Here is a 24,777-nt window from a genome sequence, read left to right as displayed (position 1 = left end):
ATGAAGTACAATAGCTTTTGATCTACTAATGATCAATATTGAATGATGTTTTGCAGGAGTTAGGTTGTGGGCATGGTGCTTCAGCTCATACAATGAGAGCAGCGATTAGACATGCATTCAGCTTCAAACAGTATCAGACAGAAGCACTTTGTGACAGTTCCCATGATAATAGCTGCAGTCATTTTCCTTTATGTAAAACCTCCGAGACTGAAGCATTTCACTGAGGACGTGCATCCTGAAGCAGCGGAGGGAAAAAAACAGTCAGTTCACATATTCAATAATTAACCACACACACTTATGTTGCACAAATCCTCAGAACATTTTTTTTTTAGCAGGATTCCAAATCCACCAAACACAAAATATTTTACAAAATTATAGGAAATGTGTAAAGAATGAAGCATCTGATAGTGTTTTGAGCGTGCTCATGAAATATGATTTCTTGGATTTGAAATTTCAAATTGTAAAAAATAGCACTGTGAAGAGAGAAAGAATATTGGGAACATCTGTAGTTTAAGTGTTCACAGTTTAGGCCTATTTTGTTTGATTACCAGAGTTTTATTCTTGCTATGGAAGACAAAGTTTTTAGACTGTAACATATTGTGTTCGTAAGCACCAGTGTTGATAACTGTGCCTGCTGTAGCTGTGTGACGTCATGACTCGTGTTTGTCCTAGCGGGCTGCCGTACGAATGCTCGGCATGGAAGTAAAACAACACAGTTCAGCTCTATGCTCGTGTGTGGTTCTTTCAGCAATACATTATAGACCATCAAGGGACACTGAAAGTCTCAACTGGAACTGAGGTCACACAACACACCTTCTGTACATTATGACTGTACCGAGTGTTTGAGATACCACTCTCATACATGTCCCTTAAATATGAAGCTACAGCAGCAGGTGGTTAGCCTAGCTGAGTATAAAGACTGGAAACAATGTACAAACTACACATTTGAGATACTTAAATCTATGTTCTGTTACTTTATACTTCCACTCCACTACAGTTTGGAAGCAAATATTTGTACCTTTTACTCAACTACATTTATGGGATAACTTCTGTTACTAGTTACTTTGCGGTATCAGGGCCAAAGTAACGCATATTTCAATACATTTATTTAATCAGGGATCAAAAAATGAATGGTAATCAGAAAAATGCTTGAATATCTGTTCTGTTTTACGGTTTATTTAAATGAGGACCCAAGTGCAGACACACACAGGAGGCAGGATAGGGGGAAACACAAGGCGAGCTTTTAATAAACCAAGCTGAATTACACAAAAATGAGGAAATACAGAAAAACTAAAATGAGTCACGTAGACAAAAACAAAGTAACAACTAAAGGCTAAAACAAAGTGCAAACAAAAGCAACGTACAAACCAAAAGAGAAACCACAAACCAAAACTAGGAACATACCAAACTGGAGACATGAGGAAACACTGGGGAAGAGGCTGGGAGGCAACACGGGGACAGACGGACAAGACGGAGGATGACGGATGAAGACGGGCACAGGCTATCACAGGCTATCACAGGCTACGAGCTAACACGAAGAAGGTCGGGAGCGGGACATCACAGAGGGATGACGGAGTAACAGGATACGGAACACGGACCAAGACGGAGGGAAACGAAAACGAGCTGACAAAGACATGAGGGAGAACAAAGGCTATATACAGAGACACTAATGACGGGACGAGGAACAGGTAAAGTGAGGAGGGACACGGACAGGTGAGAGAATCAACGGAAAAACACACAGGAGGAAGTGACAAGCACGATGCGACACACAAGGGTAAAACTTCAAAGTAAAACAGGAAACGGGAACAAATCGGGTGACCTATAGTGTACAGTGTTAACATTCTTTTAATGAAAACTGCCTGTTTTTTTTCTTTGTTATATGTTGTTTTTAAATGCATATAAATATAAATGTATAATTTACTTTTATTTGTACTTTTAATACTTAAAGGTTAACTCCTCCAGTTTGACACATTATAGTGTGTTTACAGGTCTTGGTGTGTGCTCCAAAGGAAGCTGCATGTAATCTGATCAATTGCCATCAGTGATGTCACTCAGTGGCTCAGTTGCATTGTGGGTAATGTATTTACCAGGTTTTGAAAAAGAAGAAGAAGCGTGGAATAAAAAGCTTCTGCTGTATCAATTTTGATAATTTGTTTCTGAACTAACCATAATGTGCCCAACAGTGTTACAGGAGTTCAATTCAACCAGTGGAATACGTTTAAAAACCTGGAGCCTACATTACCCACAATGCAACTTAGCCACAGAGTGACATCACTGAAGGCAATTTATCAGATTACTAGATACTTTAACCCAAGTACTATTAGTATAGGTGACTAACTTTTACCACAGTAATAATTTAACACAATATCTTTACTTTCACTCAAGCATAATTGTTAGTTAGGCCAAAGTAATCAGCTGCTGGCTGTAGTCTCGTTTTCACCATAGTGTGAGCTTGTTTTCCAAAAGTATTAAACTTCTTTTAATGAAAACTGCCTGGTTTAAGTTTGTTACATGTTTTTGTTGATCTCTCCTAGTCTTATTTTTTCCATTTAAATAAAGCAAACAACTGTAATAGCACTAATAAACTTGTGTCTAGTAGCATTTTTATTCATATTAATGTATTTAAGTTTTAGAAATCTGTAATGAGCCATTAAAACTAATATTCATTGTGCAGCCATTTCACCAAGAACATCTGAACCAAAGTCCATTAACTTACTGTATCAACATTTACAACTGCACATTTCATGGCTCATTAGAATGTGAGTGAGTCACTCATCAAAGCTCACAGGTTCCTCAGTTTCTAATAAGCCGATTTGCAGTTATAATTGTTAGTCATCAATTAATAAAGGATTCTTCGACTGCAATAATCCATCTGAGTCAGAGTTTAATTTGCATCTTAATGGTTCATCTGCTTTACTAAGGGCCCATTTGATGCCAGTTACAGTAAATCTGTGAGAAACGGGGCTATTACACACACAAACAAAAGCACACATTGAACATCTCCTGTTCACTATGTCATTCAATCTCCACTTGTTTCCCGGAGAGGTTTTGTCCTGCTCTGCCCTCAGGTGTTACATCTTCCACCTTATCCAAAGAGAAAACATCCCTTTCATTGTTGAAGGAAAAGAGGAGATGCTAATCTTCTTTATGCTTGTTGACAACTTCATCATATTCTAGCCCAAATCTTTTGACTTTAAACTAACCTGCTGTAGACCTGAAGAGGCTCTTAAAAGCTTATAAAGTGTTAGTCCTTCATGGGAGATAAAAGTCTTAAGACCTCCTCACTCACTTCCTCTAGCTGCTGTTTTTGTTTTGTTTTTTGTTGTTGTTTGCTGCTGTCTAACTTTCTGACAAGAATCATTATCACTTATCATCTGCTGTAATAAAGATTTACTTCACAAGCTAGTTTAGCACAAAGGCTGGAAACAGGGAAACAGCTAGTCCACCTACCAGCACCAGTAAGCCACTGGGCCCAGACAAAACAGTCAGGTACATAACCTCTTGTAAAACCAGTTGTTGTTTTTATACCTGGTTTTTGCTGGGATTGCCTTTGCACATAGTTAGGCTAGCAGTTTCCCTTGTTTCTGGCCTTAATGCTAAGCTAAGCTAACCTCCAGGCTCTAGTGTATTTCTCAAAAGGAACTGTTCATTCAAACAGAAAATGTCACAAAAATTGGGCCATTGCTTTTTACATACAAGGTAGAAAATTGGACTCGTATGGAGTTAGAAACAGAAAAAAAAATAAGAAAAAGAAGAAAAAAGATAAAAAAAATAGAAACAGTTCATCCACTGGGGACCATCAAGACCCATGTTTCCCTGGTGGTATTGTAAAGCTCAGTGGACCTCCCACAATGTGAATGATCCTGTGGGAAAGCCTCTATTTGTTATCCAGTATCTTATTCTTCCTAGCCGGTATACACTCCATTTTTAGAAGGCTCATAATTACTTGAGTATTATATAACATGTCGTGTTAAAGGGAAGATTCACTATAGATCTCTCTCTCACTTGTCTTTTTCCTCCAGTGTATGTATACCTCCTCTGAGTCTGGCTCGCTGCCCTGTATTAACATAATTCCCTCACATTCCTTTGATCCCAGGGCAAACGCAACACTGTGTGTGCATACTAAACTGCACTACTCAGACTTTTCCAGGGAATGCAAAGGGCAGCATCAAGGAAAAATGACCCCTGGGCTCAGCATCCCTCCAGAGAGGTGAAGGGGGGCCAGCAGAAAGATGTACATGTAAATGCATTATCAGTATGCCTATGCATTAGTGTGTGAGGAGAAGGGGCAGGGCAGGTGGTGGGGGTTGGGGGGCAGACACACGGACAACTGTCCACTGAGTGCTGAAGCCAGTGGTCTGTATACACACCCAACCAACCCAACGGTATTTTTTCAGAAGTTATTTTTAGCTAACATAAGTGACAACTTTCCACTCGCTCAATAATAAAACCTTATATCAGGACAGGTACTTTGAGCTTCCTAAACCATCCTTAAAGCAGAAATAGTCAATTTTTAAAATTTTACCTCCTCCTTAGTGTTTCCCTGTGGTATTACTGTAGGTGCCGCTGTTGCAATGACAGCGTCAGCAGCATAGCTGCTGCTAACAGCCTGGCTACTGTCCAAAGCTAAAAACAACCGTAAGAATCCCAATTTGATCTAGAAACCCAGATCTCAGCACTTTGTAAAAAAACTCTGTTTTATTCTGTTTTTTGTTACTTAATGATCTAGTAGAAAGAGTGCTGGTTTTGATTCGTCTCAAGTCCAGTTGGTAAGCTGAAACATATATCGGACAGAAATCAGACTCTGACACATCACCAGAGCGCTCTCCAGTTTAAACTCGGTGTCTATCATTCTCCCTCTTCACCTTCTTTGCCTCCTCCATCAGCAGGTTTCTTTTTCTTCTGTAGTGTAGAGTTTCCACAGTTATTCAAGTTGTTCCACCGTTACCTAGGGATTGTGACCGGAGAAGAGACTGCCTCTTCCTGTTTTGGTTGCACAATGTCAGACGCACTTTGTGCCGTAAATTGACCTTCATTTTTCAAGGAGAAATCCACCCTGTAGGATCACCGATCTATACGCGGATGGTGTCATTTTTCTTCATCCATTACACTGTGCAATCAGCATTTATTTCAGATTAACAAGTTAAAGCAGAAAACGTGTGTAATGTAAGTTTAACAAATGAAAAGTAAACACAGAAATGAGTCCCCTGGATTAGCTGTTGTAGCTGAGAGTATTTCACAAGTGCCTGATGTAATTTATCTTACAGTAAATTTGAAGTTTATTTGGAAAGCTTTAGGCAGCACATGCTGCCTGCACTCTGTTATCAGGCTCTCTCCAACAGAGGGTTCAAGAAAGTTGTTCCTTCCTTTAACTCCTGCTTTAACTGCATTGCACTGATTCATTTTATTTGTACTGAAGAAAATCTTCAGTACCATGATGATGTCTTGTCATTCTCTACATCTACGTGTGCAGTCAGCATGCAACGTAATTCATCCATAGCCCCACCTGAATTCCATGGATTCCATCTTTACTGGGTAATCATAAACACCAGTGCTCAGGCAGTGATGGATTTGATATGGTGACACATATGTGGCGTAGATTTGGCTCTCATGCTCTCTGCACGTCCAGCTGTGACGGTTGCCACATGTGGCCCAGGAATTCATGCAGCCGCTCACACTGATGGTTTATAGGACCAAAGCTTACGTGCACGTATGCAGCCATACTGTGGCTTTGTTGCATGCTGAGTGTGAAGCGAATGAAAGTGAAATGAATCGCTGCCTGGTTGTTGTACTGAAGGAGCTCACAGGTGCTTGGTCGTGACAAGAACTCCAATCACCTGTGCACGTGTACAGTGGTCAGGACTTCAATTATGTACAAGTGTGTGACGGCCTGCTGTCATGTTTTCTCCATCAGGTGGAGGAACAATGTGCTGTCTAGGAGGACATAAAAATGTTTATCAGGAATCCGTAGCCAAATACAGATGTGTGATGAAGTAAGAGTATACCAGCAGCAGTTCAGCATCTTATCAAGTAGGCATTTTTCACAGAAGGCATTTTGTCATATCACAGCAGGGAAAAGATGAGTGTTAATAATGAAATTAATGCCGGCTGAATTTAACTTTCATGATACCGGTAACACCTGTGCTGTTCCGACTATGACAGGTCCAAATGCCGGTTGTGAAAACGTGTTGCTTGCAGGAGTGAAAATGTTACTGTATGTGTTCACCCTTTCCACACTGGCCTTACAGTATACTGCACATCAAGCAAAGCTGGATGATTTATGAAGACCATTCTTTTATAAGGTGCATGTGTATAATCACTATTATTTTCTATTATATATTATCATATTTGGAGCCAGACTAACCCATTTCTTGGCTGGCCAGTGACATTTTATAATTAGTAAGTGGTAGATTTATACTAACTGAACTTTGGTTAAGGGCTACTTCAATGAAAATAAGGCATTTCAGCCACACTTATTCAGTCACAGTGGGCTATGTAGTACCAGTCCTTGGCCTCATGTTACCTTGCATAAAAGAGTCAGGCAGCCATGCTCGCAGCTGTTTGAGGCTCTACTTAGTTACAGCAGTGCTTTGAGCTAAATGGAAATGTCAGCGTGCTAACATTATCACAGTGACAATGCTAACAGGCTGATGGTTAGCCAACCCGATGGTTAGCCGACCCAGTCGCCAGAATGAATGTGGCAGTGTACGTTTCTGTAAACCATGGATATGTTAAAGCTTTTATAAATGGTAAATTTATAGTTAACAAACTGTAGTTCAAAGTTATTTCAATGAAGTGCTTTATAAACCATTTATTAAGTAATTGTTTATTGTAAAGTTGTAACTCATGTTTTTAATGCTTTGTAAATATTAATAAATACTGTGCAGTTAATCTGTAAACAGTATCTGGATGGACATTATAAAGTTGCAACTGATGTTTACAAAAGCTATAAAAGTTTATAAAGCTTTACAGTTGCTTAATAAATGGTTTATTCAGCATTTCACTGTTTTCAACAGTCAAACTAAACTGAACTAACTAAACTAACTAAAGTTGAATTAACTATACATTTTTATTTATTAATGATGGTTATTAAAAAGTGTTACCAGCAGGCTAATTTATTTGACCATTATTAGCTTATCACAGATATATCAGTGTTGGCCAATAACTAAAAAAAAAAAAAAAAAACAGTCCAGAAAAGCAGAATTACTGAATCATTTTTGAGGAAATTTGGAAACATTGCATTGTACAGTTTGTAAATTATATATTTTAGTTAAACCAATTTGTAATTCTTCAATTTCAATATCAGTATCAGCCTCAAAAATCCAGTCTCGGTCAAACTCTCATTATCTCATTGTGTTACAATAATATTACTAACAATGATTTGATGGTGATGTAATTTGTATATTTGTTCAAATTAATTATCATTATCTGCTGTAGGTCTGCATTACTGGCAGCAGCAGGCAGGTATAATGCAGGTGCAGACCCTGTCCTGAGGTAATGGATGAAGAGCTGGGTGGACAGATGGAGGACTGTTCTGCTGCAGTGTAACAACACCTCACATTGTCATGCTCTGTTTTAACTCTGTCACATGTTGTGTTTCTCTATTGTGCTGTGAAGGTAAGAGGACACTTGTGTGGTCCCCATGGATAAAGTGGGATATTGAAGCATCAGCAGTAAGATGATACAGCAAAGAAGAAAATATGACACAAGCTTAAAATAGAATGTAAACATTTGAGGTTATGTAAACTGATGCAGCTGATCAACACTCTTGTGAGCACCCACTTAAAATTATTACATTTTTGTGCAAAGACAGATAATATTACTGCCTACACTATTAATAAGTTCATATTACTCACATGAAGTTCATATCTTACGGCTGAATTATCAAATAATGGAATGAACAAAAAAAGGGTTGTAGTGAAGATGCAGTGATCTGATATACAGATTTAGTATCAGCCATGGCCTTTCTGATCTACTGGTGAATCAATTTCAATTTCTTTGTCAATGTCATCATTCGTTAGCAGGATCACTGAATTCTATGATTCAGTAACATTCATTAAGTCACAGTGGGGTGGTGGGGCATTTTCTAATACCAGTCCATGGCCTCATGTTACCTTACATAAAAGAGTCAAACAGCCATGCTTGCAGCTGTGTGAGGCTGTACTTGTGTGTGCTAAATGAGAAACATCAGCATGCTAACATGGCATAACAGAGACAATTCTAACATGCTGATGTTAAGTCAACCCAATTGTTAGAATACATTTTTGGCACTGTACATTTCTGCAAACCATGAATATGTTAAAACTTTAAATTTCTTTAAGTATGCTCTGGTTAGGGTTAGGAGAAGATCATGTTTTGGCCTAAAATATCTGTTTTGGTTGCCATAAACATGGCTTGAAATTGCCTTGAGGTCCCCTTAAAAACATCCAGTGATGTCATGCTGACAAATGCTGAAACGCAGTCTCGAACTGCGGTCACTTGCTTGGCAGCCTTGTCGCCGACCTTAGACTCCACCGCCATCCCCTCCACCTCCTGACATGGGAGTCATAAATATATTATGTGAACGTAATATGAAACGGACTGTAGAAATGTCAACATGGTATGTACTGTATGACATGCTCAAATGTGAACATATCAGTGGTTTGCAGAAACGTTAATAGCCAGCACTTATTTCTGGCGACGGGGCTGATTTTGCAGTTTTAGCATGCTAACATTTACTAGCTTTGAGTCTTTTGTTTTTCAGGTAGTCATAATCACGTGTCACCAAAGTAATTACAGTTCATCCTGAGGGGTCCCTGTTTAATGTTTAATAGTTGATAGAACGTGTCGCTAAAACAACAAATGCCAAACTGCTGGTGGGGCTCATCAAAGTCCTTAGACTCATCCTCTGCAGACCATGACTCTCTGCACTAAATGTCATGGTAATTCATGAGATGGCTGCTGAGATGTTTAAGGCTTGACCAAAGTGGTTTACCGACTGGCCATCCCTAGATTCTCTTATGACATAATACAGTGTATGTGTGACAATAACAGGGATAAAGGCTGCATGATGGTCCAGTGCTTTTCCATCCATCACCAGACTACCAGAGAGCGACTCCTTGTTAGTTCTGTAAAAACAGCAAAGCCTGTTACTTTTTTGTCAAGCGCTGTTGGGCAATTTTCACTTCAGCACCCTCATGCAGAGTCGAGACATGCTCCTTTCAGCTGTTAAAGCCACGAAGCATAGTAATCTAGGGCAGCTTTCAAGCAATTACTAACAAGGTTATAGGATCCAGATTAAATAATATGTAAAACAGAACCCCAACCCCCCGAGAAGACTTTGCAGCACATACATGTAAATATGCAGCTCCTTGAACCGCTGGTGCTTCCCACAGAGGATTTCTTCAAGTCCCTGTTTTATTCAGGGGTTCCTGCCCAGCATGCTCTCTGTCATCAGGCAGCTGGTCCCTGTGGGTTCAGCTTTATCTAGTTAGGTTTGCCAGCTCTGGTGGACAGCTGAAAGCGGCTCAAAGTCTAGAGCAGCGCTCTGATTTACCAGCAGATGTGAAATATTCATGATCTCATTTCAAGTCAATCTATTCTCCAAGCTTTTTATGACATGTTCTAAAAATTCACATGCATGCCTGTGTGTCAGCTGCTCAAACATCCATGATAAATGATTAAGTGATTAAATTGGTCACATTGTCTTTACATGGCTGTTTTTGCATTCAGCTTATGTTCCTTAGCAATGCATTCATGTGTTACTACATGTTATTTTAGTGCATCTGATCATGCATGTTTTTCCACCCTGAGCTCACAAACAAGTCAGTAATTCACTGCTCAGTGACAGGAAGAAGAGAATACATCTCCACAGAGGAACCATTAGCAGGCCTGAACCATCACATTGTGTGTGTGAGTGTGTGTGTGCGCCATTCATACGAGTCCCATTGGTGATGGTGTGGTTGCAGACTAAGTGATCTTGTTTGCTGCTCTTTCAAATAAATGCTCCTTACTCGTTGGATGGTCTCAATACTACCTTCCCAACCCCCTTCCTTTTTCCTTGTTCTTTCTGAGGTCAAACACACACACACACACACACACACACACACACACACACACACATGCAGAGGGAATAGAGTGTCTCCATTTAACAAGATGGTGAAAATGTGTGGTGAACGGTGAATGGTGAACACTTCTCCATCTGGTTATGAGGGAGAGATGTGGTCATTCATTAATTCATTCCCTCCTTCATCAGTGTCAACCCCACTTACCTTGCCAGGTTTTACTGGTGCTTTGGGTTAACTTTAACTTTGATTTAATCAACCAAGCTGACCATTAATAAACGCTGACTTACTGTACTCAGCTTTAGTCTGAGAGAACACACACACACACACACACACACACACACTGTTGTGTTTCCAGCACTTTTGGGAAAATGACAGACAGACTTGTTTATCAGAGACTAACCCTAATCATAACCATGTCCCCATAAAGAAGGCACGTCCCCACAATGTGAGTGTGGAACAGATTAAGGTCCCCACAATGTGAGTAATATACACACAATACACACTAACATATACACACACTCAAACACACACCAAAGAAAAGAAAATCAATGGAAAAACAGTAATTAGTGTCTGAGAAATCCAAGATTTGAGTAAAAGAGTCTCTTAAGCAATTAAAGCCTGATAGCGTTGAAGTTTGCTACTTCCTTTAAATGACTGAATGAATTAAATAGGTCCCTTGCTGGTTGAATGTGGTATCCTTAGTAATCTGTTAACATGGGAATGGGGAGATAAACAGAGCAAAGCAACAGTGTGTGGGCGTGTATTCAAATTAGGCCTTAGCTGAACACCTACACGTCTGCAAAAGCAGAAATAACAACAAGCCCAAGTGCAACTGACAGCATTTATGATGAGGGCGTCCAAGTACTTCTCTGCAGCCCCCTCTCTCACTCAAACTAATTAATGCAATATCATCTAAAAATAAATGTATAGTTAGAGAGAAATATAGTCCCTTTTGGGTGTTCAGATATCTTAAAGGGTGTTTACAGGGCAGAAGTCTACTGAGCAAGCAAGAACAGAGAGCTGATTTATTCATGTGTTTTTTTAACTTCTACTTAAAGGTCCCATATTATACTGTTTTTCATCAATTTCACACAGCTGTCAGAGGTCCAACAACACTGTATTCGAAATGTATTGCCCCAAACCCATCCGTGGTTCTGAACTTCAGCTGTCTGAAAGTCGCTCAAGTGAGCTCTACTGAGGGCAGGCTGTTTCTGTGCCTGCACCTTTAATGCTAATGAGCTCCGTCTGTCAACGCCTGCCCTGCCTGCTACACGCCCCTCTCAGGGAGAGGATGCTGCTGACGCTAGCGGTAGCATGCGCTAATGTTTACGGTGGATGTATCACTATGGCTCGCCAAGATGCTGTCGTTCAACCATACCAGTTTGACCCAGAATCAGACCCAGAAGGAGAGGCTCAGAAAAATACAGACTCTGCGGCTGCAGCAGGACGTTTCAGAATGGTTAGTGTGTCTGAATATGTTACCTAGTTACCAAGCTCCTTCGTAATATTATTAACATTAAACTCGCTTCAAACGCCGTTGCATAGTGGACCGTAGCGGAGCCAATTTCAAGCTGACTTCACCATACTCGTAGGCAACTGTAAATACTATCAAAACGTGGCGACACTCACCTGTGGCTCGGGTGCAGTTGCTGGGTCCCGTATGGTTGGGACTGATCCTTTTACGAGGGTCAGTGTCGAGGCAAAGCCAGCTTTGTACTGACCCTCGTTACTGAAGCAGTCTGATGTGAAGTGGTTAGCACACACAAACAGACTTACGGGAACCGTAGCCGGCACGTTGTCGTTAAAAATGAAACGCAACGACTGTCTCTTCTGTTCTTCTGTAGCTGGGACAGAATATAGGCACTTATGTTGATTTCTACAACCAACAACAGAACACTTCTCGTTGCGCTTCGATATGGTGCTTTCGATAGTGTAATGGCGGATCTCCGAGACGGTAATACTGTACCTGGTGGGTGGACACTGTGGGTGGGAATATTCAAATGATCGGTCAATGACGTCGGTGACCAATGCCGAATTTGACTCGCTCATCTGGAAACTGCAGGCAAGACACCGTCAGAAATCTGTATCTCACTCAAAAAAGTTTTTATTCGTGTGGCAGCACCATAGACCCAAAATAACACCCCAAATCCCAGAAAAGGTGAGTTTTTCATAATATGGGACCTTTAACCACAGAGGTAGTTTTATACCAATGTGGACAGATAAATAACAGAAGTGGATGTTTAAGTCTGATTGACAAGAGAAACATTCACAACTTTCCATTATTCATTAGAAAGATGTTTTCCATGATCAGTTATTTCCCCTTTTAATCTGCATCATAAATATTTAAGGTGAGGAGAGCAGACGAGTCTGTTCCCTTCCAGCACTAAACACATTTAATTGTCAATCATAATTTCCATTCAGTCACAAGTGAGGCTGAAAAATCCAGTGTGTTGGCTAGATATACCAAAATCAACTCTGTTCAGTATGTGTTAAACACAGCGTGTTTTAGCCTGTGAATATGTAATGTATAATTAAAAGGTAAGCAGGTGTTTTGTGATAGAGGTTGATTGACATTGTATGGCTGATTTAAGTGTTCACCAGAGTGATGGCATGTGAAAAGAAACTGTTCTCATGTCTGGTTGTGTTGGCATACAATACTCTACAGCGCCCACTAGAGGAGAGAAGTTGGAACAGGTTTTGCAGTGATGTTTCCTGCCCATTTCTTTGCTCTGGTCGTGTCCTGAATGGAGGGCAAGTTAGTTGATCCAAACCAGACAGTGATGAATGTGAACAGAACAGACCAGGTGATTGCAGTGTAGAACTGGATCAGCTGCTCCCGAGGCAGGCTGAACATCCTGAGCTCACAGGAGCAAACAAACATTTCTGACACAAATACAAGAAGAGATTCCATTGAAGATGCAAGTTCAATGCATGGTTTAACTTAACTACTAAAACATCACATCTCCTAACTGACATGCAGATAATTTGTCAAATATCAGTTTGTCCAGGAAAAACTATCAGGCATCTAACTAAGCACTGGACAAACCTTCAGATCAGCTTCAGCGCCCCTTGTCGTAGGGGCTCCATGGACTCTGCCGGCTGGATGAACTGCATTCCTCTAGCAGACATCCCTACATGAGGTGGTGAAGGTCAAAAGCATATGATTGACACCATATTCATACTAGTCAAATCTATTCTGTGACCCCATGTGCCCTGCATGACATTTCTGCATTATATATCCACACTTTTCTTCTTTCATTTTTCATCAATCTGTAGTTGTGCTATGCATCCCTGTGTGTTTTGATAAAATATGTTGAGCATATGTGCAGATCACCTCTGGTATTTAACAGGAGGATGCTCTCTGCTTATGTTGGCTTTAATTTTTAATGACTATAAGCTTAAAGGGACAGTGCCATACAAAATCAAAAATAGCTATTTTTCTCTTACTTGTGGAGCTATTTATCAATATATATTATTTAGGTGTGAATTGCTCAGTTTTTGAGGTATCAGCTTGAGAAATGTTTGCCTTTTCGAACTAGATGGCACTCAAAATACATTTGGACAACTCAACAGCAATGTCTCCTTCCAGAAATCATGACCTGGTTACTGAAGGTAATTTGCAGACATCACTGTGAACCATTTTAATGTAGGAACAATTTTCTTTCAACCAATCGACACCGTATCACTGCACAGTCCAAAACTTGCATCTACTCACAGATCAGAGGTACATGCTCATGACAGCATGGGATGTAAATATTAATGGCATCCTACTCAGCTGAGGTGTAATCTTAGCTAGCTTAGTTAGCTAGCCTCTCATCCATGACCATTGACTTTAAAAAATAGTGGACAGGGCCACTGGCTTTGACTCCAGCTAATTGAAAACATGCAAAGAGGTGTGGCATGGGTAGAGCAGAGGGAAGCTGGAGTCCGATTACTGAAACACTTCCTACTGGCTGACAGCTACCAAGCTAGCTAAGGCTAAGAAGGTGGTTGTGTTCACATAGAAAGAGAAGACTTTGGCCTTGCGTCACTTGCACAAGTTTGATCATTTGTGTTTGATCAAGTTTACAGCATGAGTTTTACTTTGGGTTTATTCACCCCAAACCCCCACTATACCTTACTGTACATTAGCTGCAAGATAGCGAGCAACAAAAGGTACAGAGGGAGTATGTGTCTGTGTGTTTGTGTTTGTGTACACCTCAGTCTCCGACTGAACTCAGCGCTCAACAGAGACTCTGATTATCCGGTACTATCTTTGAGTCTTTTGGCTTCTGTGTTGGCTTCATTTTTCAGTCAGTCCATGACAGAAGCTCATCTCCCCACAGTAAAGACATTTATAATTCACATTTACTCAGATACCAATGAAGTTAAACCCTCATGTTCCTCTGTGTTTTCTGTGGTTGCCATGGTCACACGGTGAACCTAAGAGGCAACACACACACGGTGTGCTAAACAGCCAGGCAAGTTCTTTAGAGCAGCAGCCATCAGCCATCTCCTCTCTGAATGGTGATGTGGCTTCTACCAAACGTGGCTGCGGCTGTGCTGACGTTCATAAACAATGGCGGCAGCAACCACCCAGTACTTTAAATACATTAAATTAGAGCACAGAATAACATCTGTAAAGTAAAGTTAAAAGACTAAAATACAAGTCAAGTTCCAGAGAAACAAAATTTAAGATGCCATAATACAGTATAGCCTGTGTCAAACCCGCCTGGAGTTCCCACAGCAGCCATCACAAGAACTGACAAAATATCCACAGAGCAACGCATCACTCTCTAAAAGTGCTGCAGCAGCTTTCTAATTGCCTTTGAGAGCTCAAGACAGATAGATTAAGTGGATAAATTGGCATCATATGCAGCCTGAAGGTGCCTCGCTGTTGGATCATTTCTAGTGCCTGTTGATAAGTTGAATTACATCCAAGATGCACTTTGTCCTCACTAATGCCCTTTAATTTTTAAACAGGGCCCATATTCCACAGTGATCTATGTGATCTGTGGCTTGGAAGTGTGAGTCTAAATGACTGATAATGTTGTCACGACCAGCGTATATTGTGTCAGAATTCTGTCTCATTGGTTTTATCTATAGCAGTCGCATCACGGAAGAACTATTCCGTTCCCCTGGTGCCTTTGTACACTCTGAAATTGAAGTGTCATCTCATTGTATTTGTATCACAGGAAACCTCAGACAGAATATTATCCCAAACATCACTCAGACTCCACATTTATAGTCCCGCTGTTGGCTCAGCTATCTCACACACAGAGTGCCTTGTTCCTGTCCTCGCTGCATTGTCAGACTTTCAACCACAAGACAACACAGGAAGTCTTGTTGAATGGCTCAATTTATTTTTTTGGAACATTTTCTTTTCCAATTTCGCTGCACTGTTTCGGCAAGGGTGTTCCACAGAGGCAAAATAACACACAGTGAGGGGGTTATTACAGGTCAAACAGCTAAGTGCCTCTTCAGCACGTCTCTTCTGGGCTGTGAAGACCTGTGAAGTCCTTATTTGTCTTTGAACACGACCCATTTGTTGTTGACTGTGAATGTAATTCACACCCGCAAATATTGTTAGAACATATAGGCACCCGATATCACATGTACAAGGCTGTGCATGTTTCCATATGTCTGCACTGTGAATAAAACCTTTTCCTGTACAATCTGCTGCTGCACACTGTGGTCATGCAGAAACTTCTCTGCATGCTGTTTGATTAAATTGGGTAAATTAGATGAAGTGCTCACTAGTGTTCCAGTGTGACTTTCTTTGTCGTACTGCAGATATCTTAGCAACAGAACATCTTGTTCTGTATGAGAAATACTTCATATATGGCATTGTTAAAAATAAATGAAATGATGAAAGAATGTGTCAGAGGTGTTTAGAAAACTGAGAATCTACTTTGCCTCAAAAACTCAAACACATTGTGTATTAATGTGTACATTAATGTGATCTCCAGGTTCTTATGTTATTTATTTTCCCTCTTTAAAATACACTGACACACAAGAGAACGACCAATGGACCATTCCCTAAACTCTGCTGCCATATCTATTAAAGGTGCAATATGTAAGAATGTTAGTTTATAACATTCAAAAACTAAAATTATCAACAGAATGTGAAGAAATAACACTTATGAAATAAAAGTTATGTCACAGACATTTACGTATCCTGTTGCAGATTTATCTACTGGAGTTAGCATGCTAACCAGCTAGCCCCGAGCCTGAAAACCTCTTTGTCCCAGTGACCGGCTCCTGTGCTAGCAGTGTAAACACCAACACTTCCCTGGTAGTCTGGCTAGCTCCATGGTAAACCAAATACCCTCTGTACTGGACTCTGGATCAGCACCTTGGAGAGCACCATGGCGCTCAGTCCTGTGCTAATATAATGCATAAAGTTGGTTTGCAGGCCAGCCAGGGTTAGTTGGTTGATAAGTGCATATCTTTGCAGGGCCGGGCAGTGTGGCATTGACTCCCATAATGGGACAGGTGGGCACAGGCACAAGAAGGCGGGGGCTGAGGGTGCTGCAGCACCCCCTTCTGGTGAGGGGTGTATTTTAAACAGCATATGGTATGGTGCCTGACAGAAAATATATGAAAAATGTGAAAGATGTGCTAATTGAATGAATCCCCCCGTTTTGAAATGAATCGGCATCACGTCAGGTTAAAGTGTAAAGTTCGGCGGGGTTAGCTAGCTAAACTTGGGGAGTGATTTAGCAGTAGCAGGAGCTAATGGCACAGACAAGAATATTGGAAGCCCGAATGCAACCAAAATAACAACCCAACAAGAAGATGGAGTGTCCAGTGGCTGTACGAGTGTTTCTGCTACACCTGCTGAATTTTTATCCACCATACCGAGCTCTGTTGCTTTGGGAGCTGCCTCCACTACCGCAAGAGAAAGCAACTCAGGACACATTGATATCAACTACTGCTGGATTTGAAAAGCCATGTCAGCCAAACTCAAGGTTTCCAGGAGGGAGATTTGGGTCAGAAACTTTTGAATGATCATGTCAGCCTGGCTGGCTTTCGACGTGGCATTGACTGCACTGTGTCAGATAAAAACTGTGTTTTTTTTGTTTTATTTGCTGAAAGGTAAGAGAGAAGAGAGGTCAAACTGAAGGAAAGCTGAGTGACTGGCATAAGGTGACCACTAGGTTTGTTATTTTGTTCTAATATAACCCTGTGCAAAGCAACACAAAGGTTGAACTTTCTGCTAGACTTTAATGTTCCCCAAATCCCAATAAGAGCAAAACAGAGCAGCTAACTTACTAGAAACTCTGATAATATTCAGGTCCAGGCCCCATACAGTGGAGGAAATACTACACAGTAGTTGTGAACTTTATGTACCTGTCCCCAAAGACTGAAGTAGTAAGTTAAAGTTATGCTTACGTTTGGCCTGGGAAGTACTGAAATGTTCGGTTACCACTGTAGATAATCATCTAGTTAGCTAGACATGCTAAAGTTTGTTTGGATAGACTGTCCAGACTGTCCAAACAAACCCCGGCCCCCCCACAAAAAATATCAATGCAACACCGGTTTTCACAAGTTGAAGTGAAAGATTCAAGACTTTTTTATGCACACACACAACTTGAGATCAACTACGACATACTTTAAACTGCATGAGACAAATGGTGGCCAAACCAGATAGCCTACTGACTGTTTTTCCTGATCCTTGCCCCCAACTCTGGGGGGGTATCTGTAAAACTAGTCATGTTTAGTCCTTAGTTCAGTGCCTAGTAATTGTCTTTTTTCAAGATCAAACTGCACATTGTAGAGTGGCCTTTTATTGTGACCAGTCCAAAACACCCTTGTCACTAATCATGCTGTTTAATCAGCATCTTGATATGCCACACTTGACAGGTGGAGGATTAACTTGGCAAAGGACAAATGCTCACTAACATGGATTTGTAGCAAAAAAAAGTTTAGTTTTTTTTGTTAAGTGTTATTATCATAATGTCCTTCAGAATAAAATGTGTCATGGTTATCAAAAATGTAGAGCTTCACAATTGCAAGATAGTCACAGCCATTTAATTATGTGATTAATTGCATTTGCAACTTTAATTTGACTACAATGCTGATTCCACAAAAGTTTGGACCCTGGGGGCAAGGGCTTAAAGGCAAGATAAAAAACCAACATTGAACGACCATGACCACAATCCCTGAGGCGGTACTGCTTTAAAAACCAACATGATTGTACAAAGGATATCACTACAACGGCTCGGGAACACACATGGGAAAACCATTATTAGTGAATGCAATTCGTCGCTGCATCTACAAATGCGGAAAGTGAAAGTTATTAACATCCAGAAAGGCTGCTGGGGTTCCTCAGAGTGTTGTTAAAAGAAAAGGGGATGTAACACAGAGACCCTGTCCCAACTTGTAACATGTTGCAGGCATCAAATTCAGAATGATTGTATATTTACAAAAAAACAATACATTTTACAATTTTTACTGTATTATGCTGAATATAGGTCACATTTTCTACAGCGTCCCAACTCTGTTGGAATCTCGGTTGTGTTTGGTTGGTGGTTGTTTTTTCTGCACTACACTGAGGTGCACTTCTGCACTTCCTGCCGATGCTTGTGTGACTCTTATGACTCAGGTGCTTTTGCAGGTGTCTTATTTCCAGTCTTTCTGATCCAGTTTCACCTGCAGCTGCAGCAAAGTCTGGCAAATACAATCATAACATCAGAGAGAATCTCCAGGCAGCATTTTCTACAAAGGTAATCTGTTTTCCACAGTAACTCCAGGTGACTTTATGAAATCTTTTGTTGAGTATCTTTCTCCAGCGCCAGGCTGATCTTACCTGCTGCCTCCTACTCTACTTGTGAGTGTGAATCCTTGTGGTGTGGCTTTTGTCAAACCTTATTCTGACCTCAGGTTTTCTAACTTCCTTCCTAGTGTTTAAACATCTGTATTCTTTGGCAAAAATGGATCAAAAAACCTTTTCCAATGCCAGAATCTGGGAAATTGCACCACACAACTTTCTGAAACCAACTATTTCACAAGCATGCCCACTTAAAGCAACATTATGTAGAAATTGGCATTTTGTGCATTCATCCATATTATGCATCCATATTCGTACTCTGAATGGGCGGGGCTGAACCAAATATGGGTGTTGCCTAAACGGGAAGTGGGTGGGGCTAACTGGATTATACTGAAATGTAGAAGAAGTTACTATATTTACTATTTACTTGAAAACTGTTTCTAGATCAGCCTCAGAATGAAGTACCGGGTCCATGTCTTTGATCACAAGACAAAGACAGCTATGTAGATACTCAGTGTAGATACTGACACATTGAACTGGCACTTGTAAAAGGTGCATCATCTGTACTGGATAGAGAACCACCACTGCTTGTGATGCTAGCTGGTCTGGAAACAACTGAAAGATGTTTCTTAGAGCATCCTGTCTTTTAATTAGTGCAGCTCCTATTTGATTCAGGCAAAATCAAAGGACGGCCAACCACATACACACTCACAGTGATGTAAATGTAAATGTGATTTGTCTTTCGGCATCTCAGCTGCCATGAGGTCCTACCTCTGTTTTGGACTCATTCAGGTGTGTGTGTTCACAGAGAGTGTGTGTGTGTTGTCAGAAGCTCTTCATAGATCTTTCAATCACAGCGGTCTTTCGGGAGAGCTCACAGCACAGGTGCGAGGTGGGAGAAAAGGCCTGAGGGGGATGTGTGTGTTTATGTGTGTCTCATTCAATCTCTGTGACTCTCTCTAAAACATTTTCTCTGTTTATCTCACACTCCTAAATAAATCAATCCATGCTATATATATAGAAATATTTATTAATAACATCTGAATGGACAATTTACACAATCTGCCATAGGTTCATAATACATCTTGTGTTTACAGTTTGATTAGTATCTCACAACAGGAGAGGGATTTAAAAAAGACTCACAGAAAAATGATGCATGCATTGTACCTACAAACACAGAAGAAATTGTCATTGTTATTTGTGACAGTGTCCAACACAAAGACAGAAACAATACTGGTATTAATCTCAGTTTCAAAAAACAGACACTGGCTTATTAAAATAACTGCAGGGTGTGGTCTGAATAAAGGAGAAAGACATGAATGTAAGTCCTGTGACGACAGGGCTACGGCAAGTGTGTTTTCAGAATAGAGATCCTCATTTTATGGCAAAGGAAAGACCAATCACTACTGGACACTTGATTCTGAATGATTATCGTCATTATTATTTTGACTTCTTTCTAAATGGGAGCCATGTACGATTAATATTGAAAGGCACAAGTATTTACCCACTGGTCTATGAAGAATGATGTTCAGACGATCTGCAATCAGCAACTGAAAATTCTACCCTTTGTTTATGTCTGACTTGGTTTTATTGTCTTCAGTGTGTCCATCATTTAAGAGGTCACATGGGGCAAAAAACAAAAACAAAACAAACAATAATTTAACCAGAATATCTAAACCACTCTATTTGAAAAGGAATGGAGCATTTAGCAGCTGAAGAGCTGCACACCTCCCTCATGAGTTGGTGGAGACCAAATACAGAGCTAAAAGGAGAGTAAATATTCGACTTTCATAACAACTTTAAAGGATGGTAATATATCAACCAAGTCCATTCATCTTTCGGTCCTGTCCTTGAGAAGAGCTTTATTTTTTAAATCTTATTTCGTGCTCACATGGAAGGTATTCCAAAATTAAGTTTTTATTCCAATGCCTCAAACTCACTAAAACACATAACACTTGGTAAACTTGCAGCATTAGAGCACTGGTTGTAATTCTGTGAGAATGTTACTTTTACCAATAGAAATGATGGCCACATTTACAAATATACAGGGGCAAGAAACACATTACATTTACTATTTTTGTGACAAAGGGTTTTTGTCTTTTATGTCTCTGTACTTTTTGGTATTTTTACTAAAAGTCTTGATAAACTCTGTGTGAATGGAACAAAATACAGAAGCCAAATCAGCAGTTGCTGCAGATAATAATCTGCTGATGTGTTTTAAGGCTCCAGAGAGCTCCGTGTCGACGGAGGAACCTGTCTGCACTCAGCTGACATTCTGGAGAAGATACCTGTTCTACATGTATTCACTGGCCGAGTGTTACAGGAGTCAGGGGTCAAATGAAGTCCTGGTAAGCAGTTTGTAAACAATATAAGAAATAAGAAATGCATCACAATAGAACTAAGGGTGACGTCATTATGGGAGTTATTGTGGTTATGGTTAGCAATTTTGTACCATGGCATAAGCAAAAATAGGTTGCATCGACTATACTACTTTGTATTAATTCAACTAATTATTTACTTTCCCATTTAATTTTCCATTCCTATTATTAATCTATTCATTTTAAAATGTATTTATTTAAATGTTTATTTCTGTATTGAGCCATTTCTTTATTGGATCAGTTTCAGTCCTCCATACTGCATTCGCTTGGAATGTATCTTCCCTCTCTGTATTGTTTGCCTTAGTGATGCTTTATTCTGTTGGTAATTCTATAAGAAGCGTCAGATTACTTAGTTTCTGTAGTTAGTTAGTTTAATTGTGAAGGCTTCACAGCGGGAGGCATTTGTTTACTTCTAATCAATAATCTGTATAGAGGCTGAATGTCCATCTATAGAAAGAAATCTATTGTCCTTCTGGTCGTAAGGATTTGTGTGGTTAACACCCAGGAACAGTGTGATCCCACTAAGCAGGCAACGTCTGTGGACATCCAAAACAGGTTGATATCATGTCCGTCTGGCCAGGCCATGATCTGGACGTCCATTGACAGCCAGAATTAGTCGATAAATGACGTTGAGAAAAGACGTCCAGTCAGGCCATAATCTAGACATCCACTGACATCCAGAATTAGTTGAGAATAGACGTTCATACTGGCTATGATCTGGACATCCACGGACAGCCAAAATTAGTCGATAAACAACATTGACAAAAGACGTCTGGCCAGCCCATAATCAGTTGATAAAAAACACTGAAAAAAGACCAAAGAAAAAAGATGCCAGTTGGGGTGGAGAGACAGCATGGCTAAGAGACAGTGTATGCATCTTCCCATGGCCATATAAACGTCTATACAACGTCCAGAAAAGACGCATAAAAAACTTTCATTCTGGCTCCCCAGAGGACGTCTTTTAGACGTCTTGGATGTCCATAAATGTCGTCTAAAAGACGTGATCTAGACCACTTTTTGCTCACTGGGATGTTGTTCCATTAGTTTACACATTGACATTTTAATGCACTTTATTTTATAGCCTAAAGGTGTTCTTTAATAGTTCTGTCACATTATATTATCATCAATGCCTCAACACCTGCGTTTCCTTTATTTTGACCACACCCCTGTTAACAACGTATGACAACTCAACATGCAGTAAATAAAACACTATGTCAGCTGCTTCACACATTCTTGGAGCAAATCCTCTTCGGTTTACATCTTTACAGGAGGTTTCCCATGGGAAAGTCACCCATAGAAGAAAAAACTAAAGTGTACACTAACAAAATCTGCCGTCTGCTGTGGCTGCCACAGAGTTCAGGCAACACTTTACTGATGCATGAGAAGTGTGAGTGTTTGACGCAGCAGCCAAACACACGTTCAAAAGAGCTGGACGTTTGTTGATGTAAACTGGAATGCCCTCTCTGTCGTTTCTTATCCTACCTAACTCTTACTTTATCTATGATAGCTGATCACTCACACACATCACAAATTACAGCTTCACACATTGGCCTAGAAATGTATAATTTTGGTCCACAAACTGCAATTTGCTAAAAAAGAAGCTTGACCTGTTAGATAATCTCAACCTGTTAATACTGTCAGTAACAACTCAGAATGACAAATGAAAGCACTGTAGTAGTTCAGTTGGAATGTAGTTAAGTGGGTTTTTGGTTGTGAAGTAAAAAGAGTGGATTAGCTTTAGCACACTGAAGCCTCGCTCAGTCTAATGACACACCAGTGTGAGTAATGGCTCTAAGCTGATGTTACTACTGCAGTCGTTTGTTAGTCACACCTTATACGTAAACATTTCAGTTGGACCAATTGCAGGTCCATCATCCATCAGTCGACCACCCTGAGGCTTTGCATGTGTGTGTGTGTTTGTGTGTGTCCGTGTGGTCAGGGTGATGGTGGTGTCTTCAGGGAATTAGTGGATCCTCCTTGACTTCCACTCCCCACCGCTCCCTGACCGACCCACTGGACCACAACAGAGAGAGGGGGGAAAGAAAGGGGGAGGAAGAGAAGTACGGTCCCGTTAGTCACAAATCTATTAGGTTAACAGAACAATACCACACATCTCAAAGAGGAGACATCACATCATTACACTCGTTAGGGTTGAATGATGTCCAGCAGATTGGTATATGACAATGTCCACAGTGAAACATTGCAATGGATGATGATATTGACAAAGTATATATTGGATATTAATTACTATTTCTATCTTTAGCATATTTGACCCCATCACAGCTCATCCTCACCTCCTCACCCGGCCTTTTCTTATTTTCCTCCCTACTCTTTGCACTCTGTAACCATTGGACATGACGGGAGTCTTCAACAGGGCTATCAGGAACTAGTCACTAACACACCTCCCTGCTGGCCAGTGGGAGCTACGGGGTGTCTGTCAGGCAATCATGTGTTTCTGTGGGAGGTCGTTTATTATTTCTTTTGGTTAAATACTTTCATAATTTAGCCTGCTCCTGCTGGTTTCTGCAATCTTACCAACCCCAGCTTTAAGCTACCTCATTAAGCATTATTTGATCATTTAAAAAACATAAATACTAGTCATAGTGATGTATCTGCAGATTTTTCAGTTAATAAAAAAGAAAAAAAAAAGTCAGCAGTCAGCCCAGAGGATGCTTTGTGAAATTGATCAATGACGATGGAACAGGTGCATTATGACAGTGCCACAAGACAGGCTACCCACTCCAACATCATGTCTTTCATGGCTATCATTACTTTATCTGAAAAAAAGTAATTCATTAATTAAAGTCGCTGAAGTCCAGCCAGGTAATGAGCCTGAGCTAGACTCGCTTCAGATGCAATGCAGAAAGTGAGCATCAGAAAAATAATCTGCAAAATTTCCCTCTAGATATTACAATTTTGATAATTTATTGATTCCATATTTTCTAAACATTAAATATCCTAATTGACATGGTTTAATAAAAGGGTGGTCAACAACATTACGGTGAAAAGCACAGTGGCCCAGTGGTTAGCAGAAGCTCCTGGGTTCAATTCCCAGCTGGACCGTGGCTCTTCTGTCGTCTGCCAAAAACATGTACAGTGTGTTTTTCAAAGTAGCTGGTCCTAATAACTTGGATAGGATCAATACAGAGAAAGAATTTCCCTCAGTGATCAATAAAAGAGACTTAACTTATAATGCAACAATTACGGGAATCATTTGATTGACACGGGTGCAGCACTTTTATATAACATTACACATTACAATGTTAAAGGGCTCAGTGGTTGATGACTGTCAGCCATCAGTCATTGGCCCAACCATATAACCTGACAAATGTTTACATTTTGTTAACAAGGGCACCACCTATGGTCAGTTCTGTGAGCGGCCCAGCAGGCTATCTAGCACTTGTTTTTTTCGCCAGAGTACGTAAAGCAAAATAAACTGAATCAAGACATCATCCGGATAAAACTGCTGGAAATTGTCTGTTTTATTTGCACACATGCTGAAAATCACCGGCACTTCACAGATCTGATCGCAGAGCTTGAAAGTAACAAGCTGTGAAGAAGCCAAGGACTATGTTGGGCTGCATGACCTCCAGCAGATTTT

General features: G+C 40.3%; 1 protein-coding gene across 1 annotated transcript in view; it reads right to left on the bottom strand.

Moving 5' to 3' along the window:
• Positions 1–23,111: 23,111 nt before the first annotated feature.
• syt9b (synaptotagmin IXb) overlaps positions 23,112–24,777 on the bottom strand; it is a 45,430-nt gene continuing 43,764 nt past the window's right edge. The window contains exon 8 of the mRNA XM_073472420.1: positions 23,112–23,189. Coding sequence (XP_073328521.1) covers positions 23,112–23,189 — 78 coding nt within the window. The remainder of the gene's footprint in view (positions 23,190–24,777) is intronic.

Source organism: Pagrus major, chromosome 8 (genome assembly GCF_040436345.1).
Source record: "Pagrus major chromosome 8, Pma_NU_1.0".
Taxonomy (NCBI): domain Eukaryota; kingdom Metazoa; phylum Chordata; class Actinopteri; order Spariformes; family Sparidae; genus Pagrus; species Pagrus major.
The sequence above is the reverse complement of the archived record's forward strand: the minus strand, read 5'-3'. Positions and strand labels throughout refer to the sequence as shown.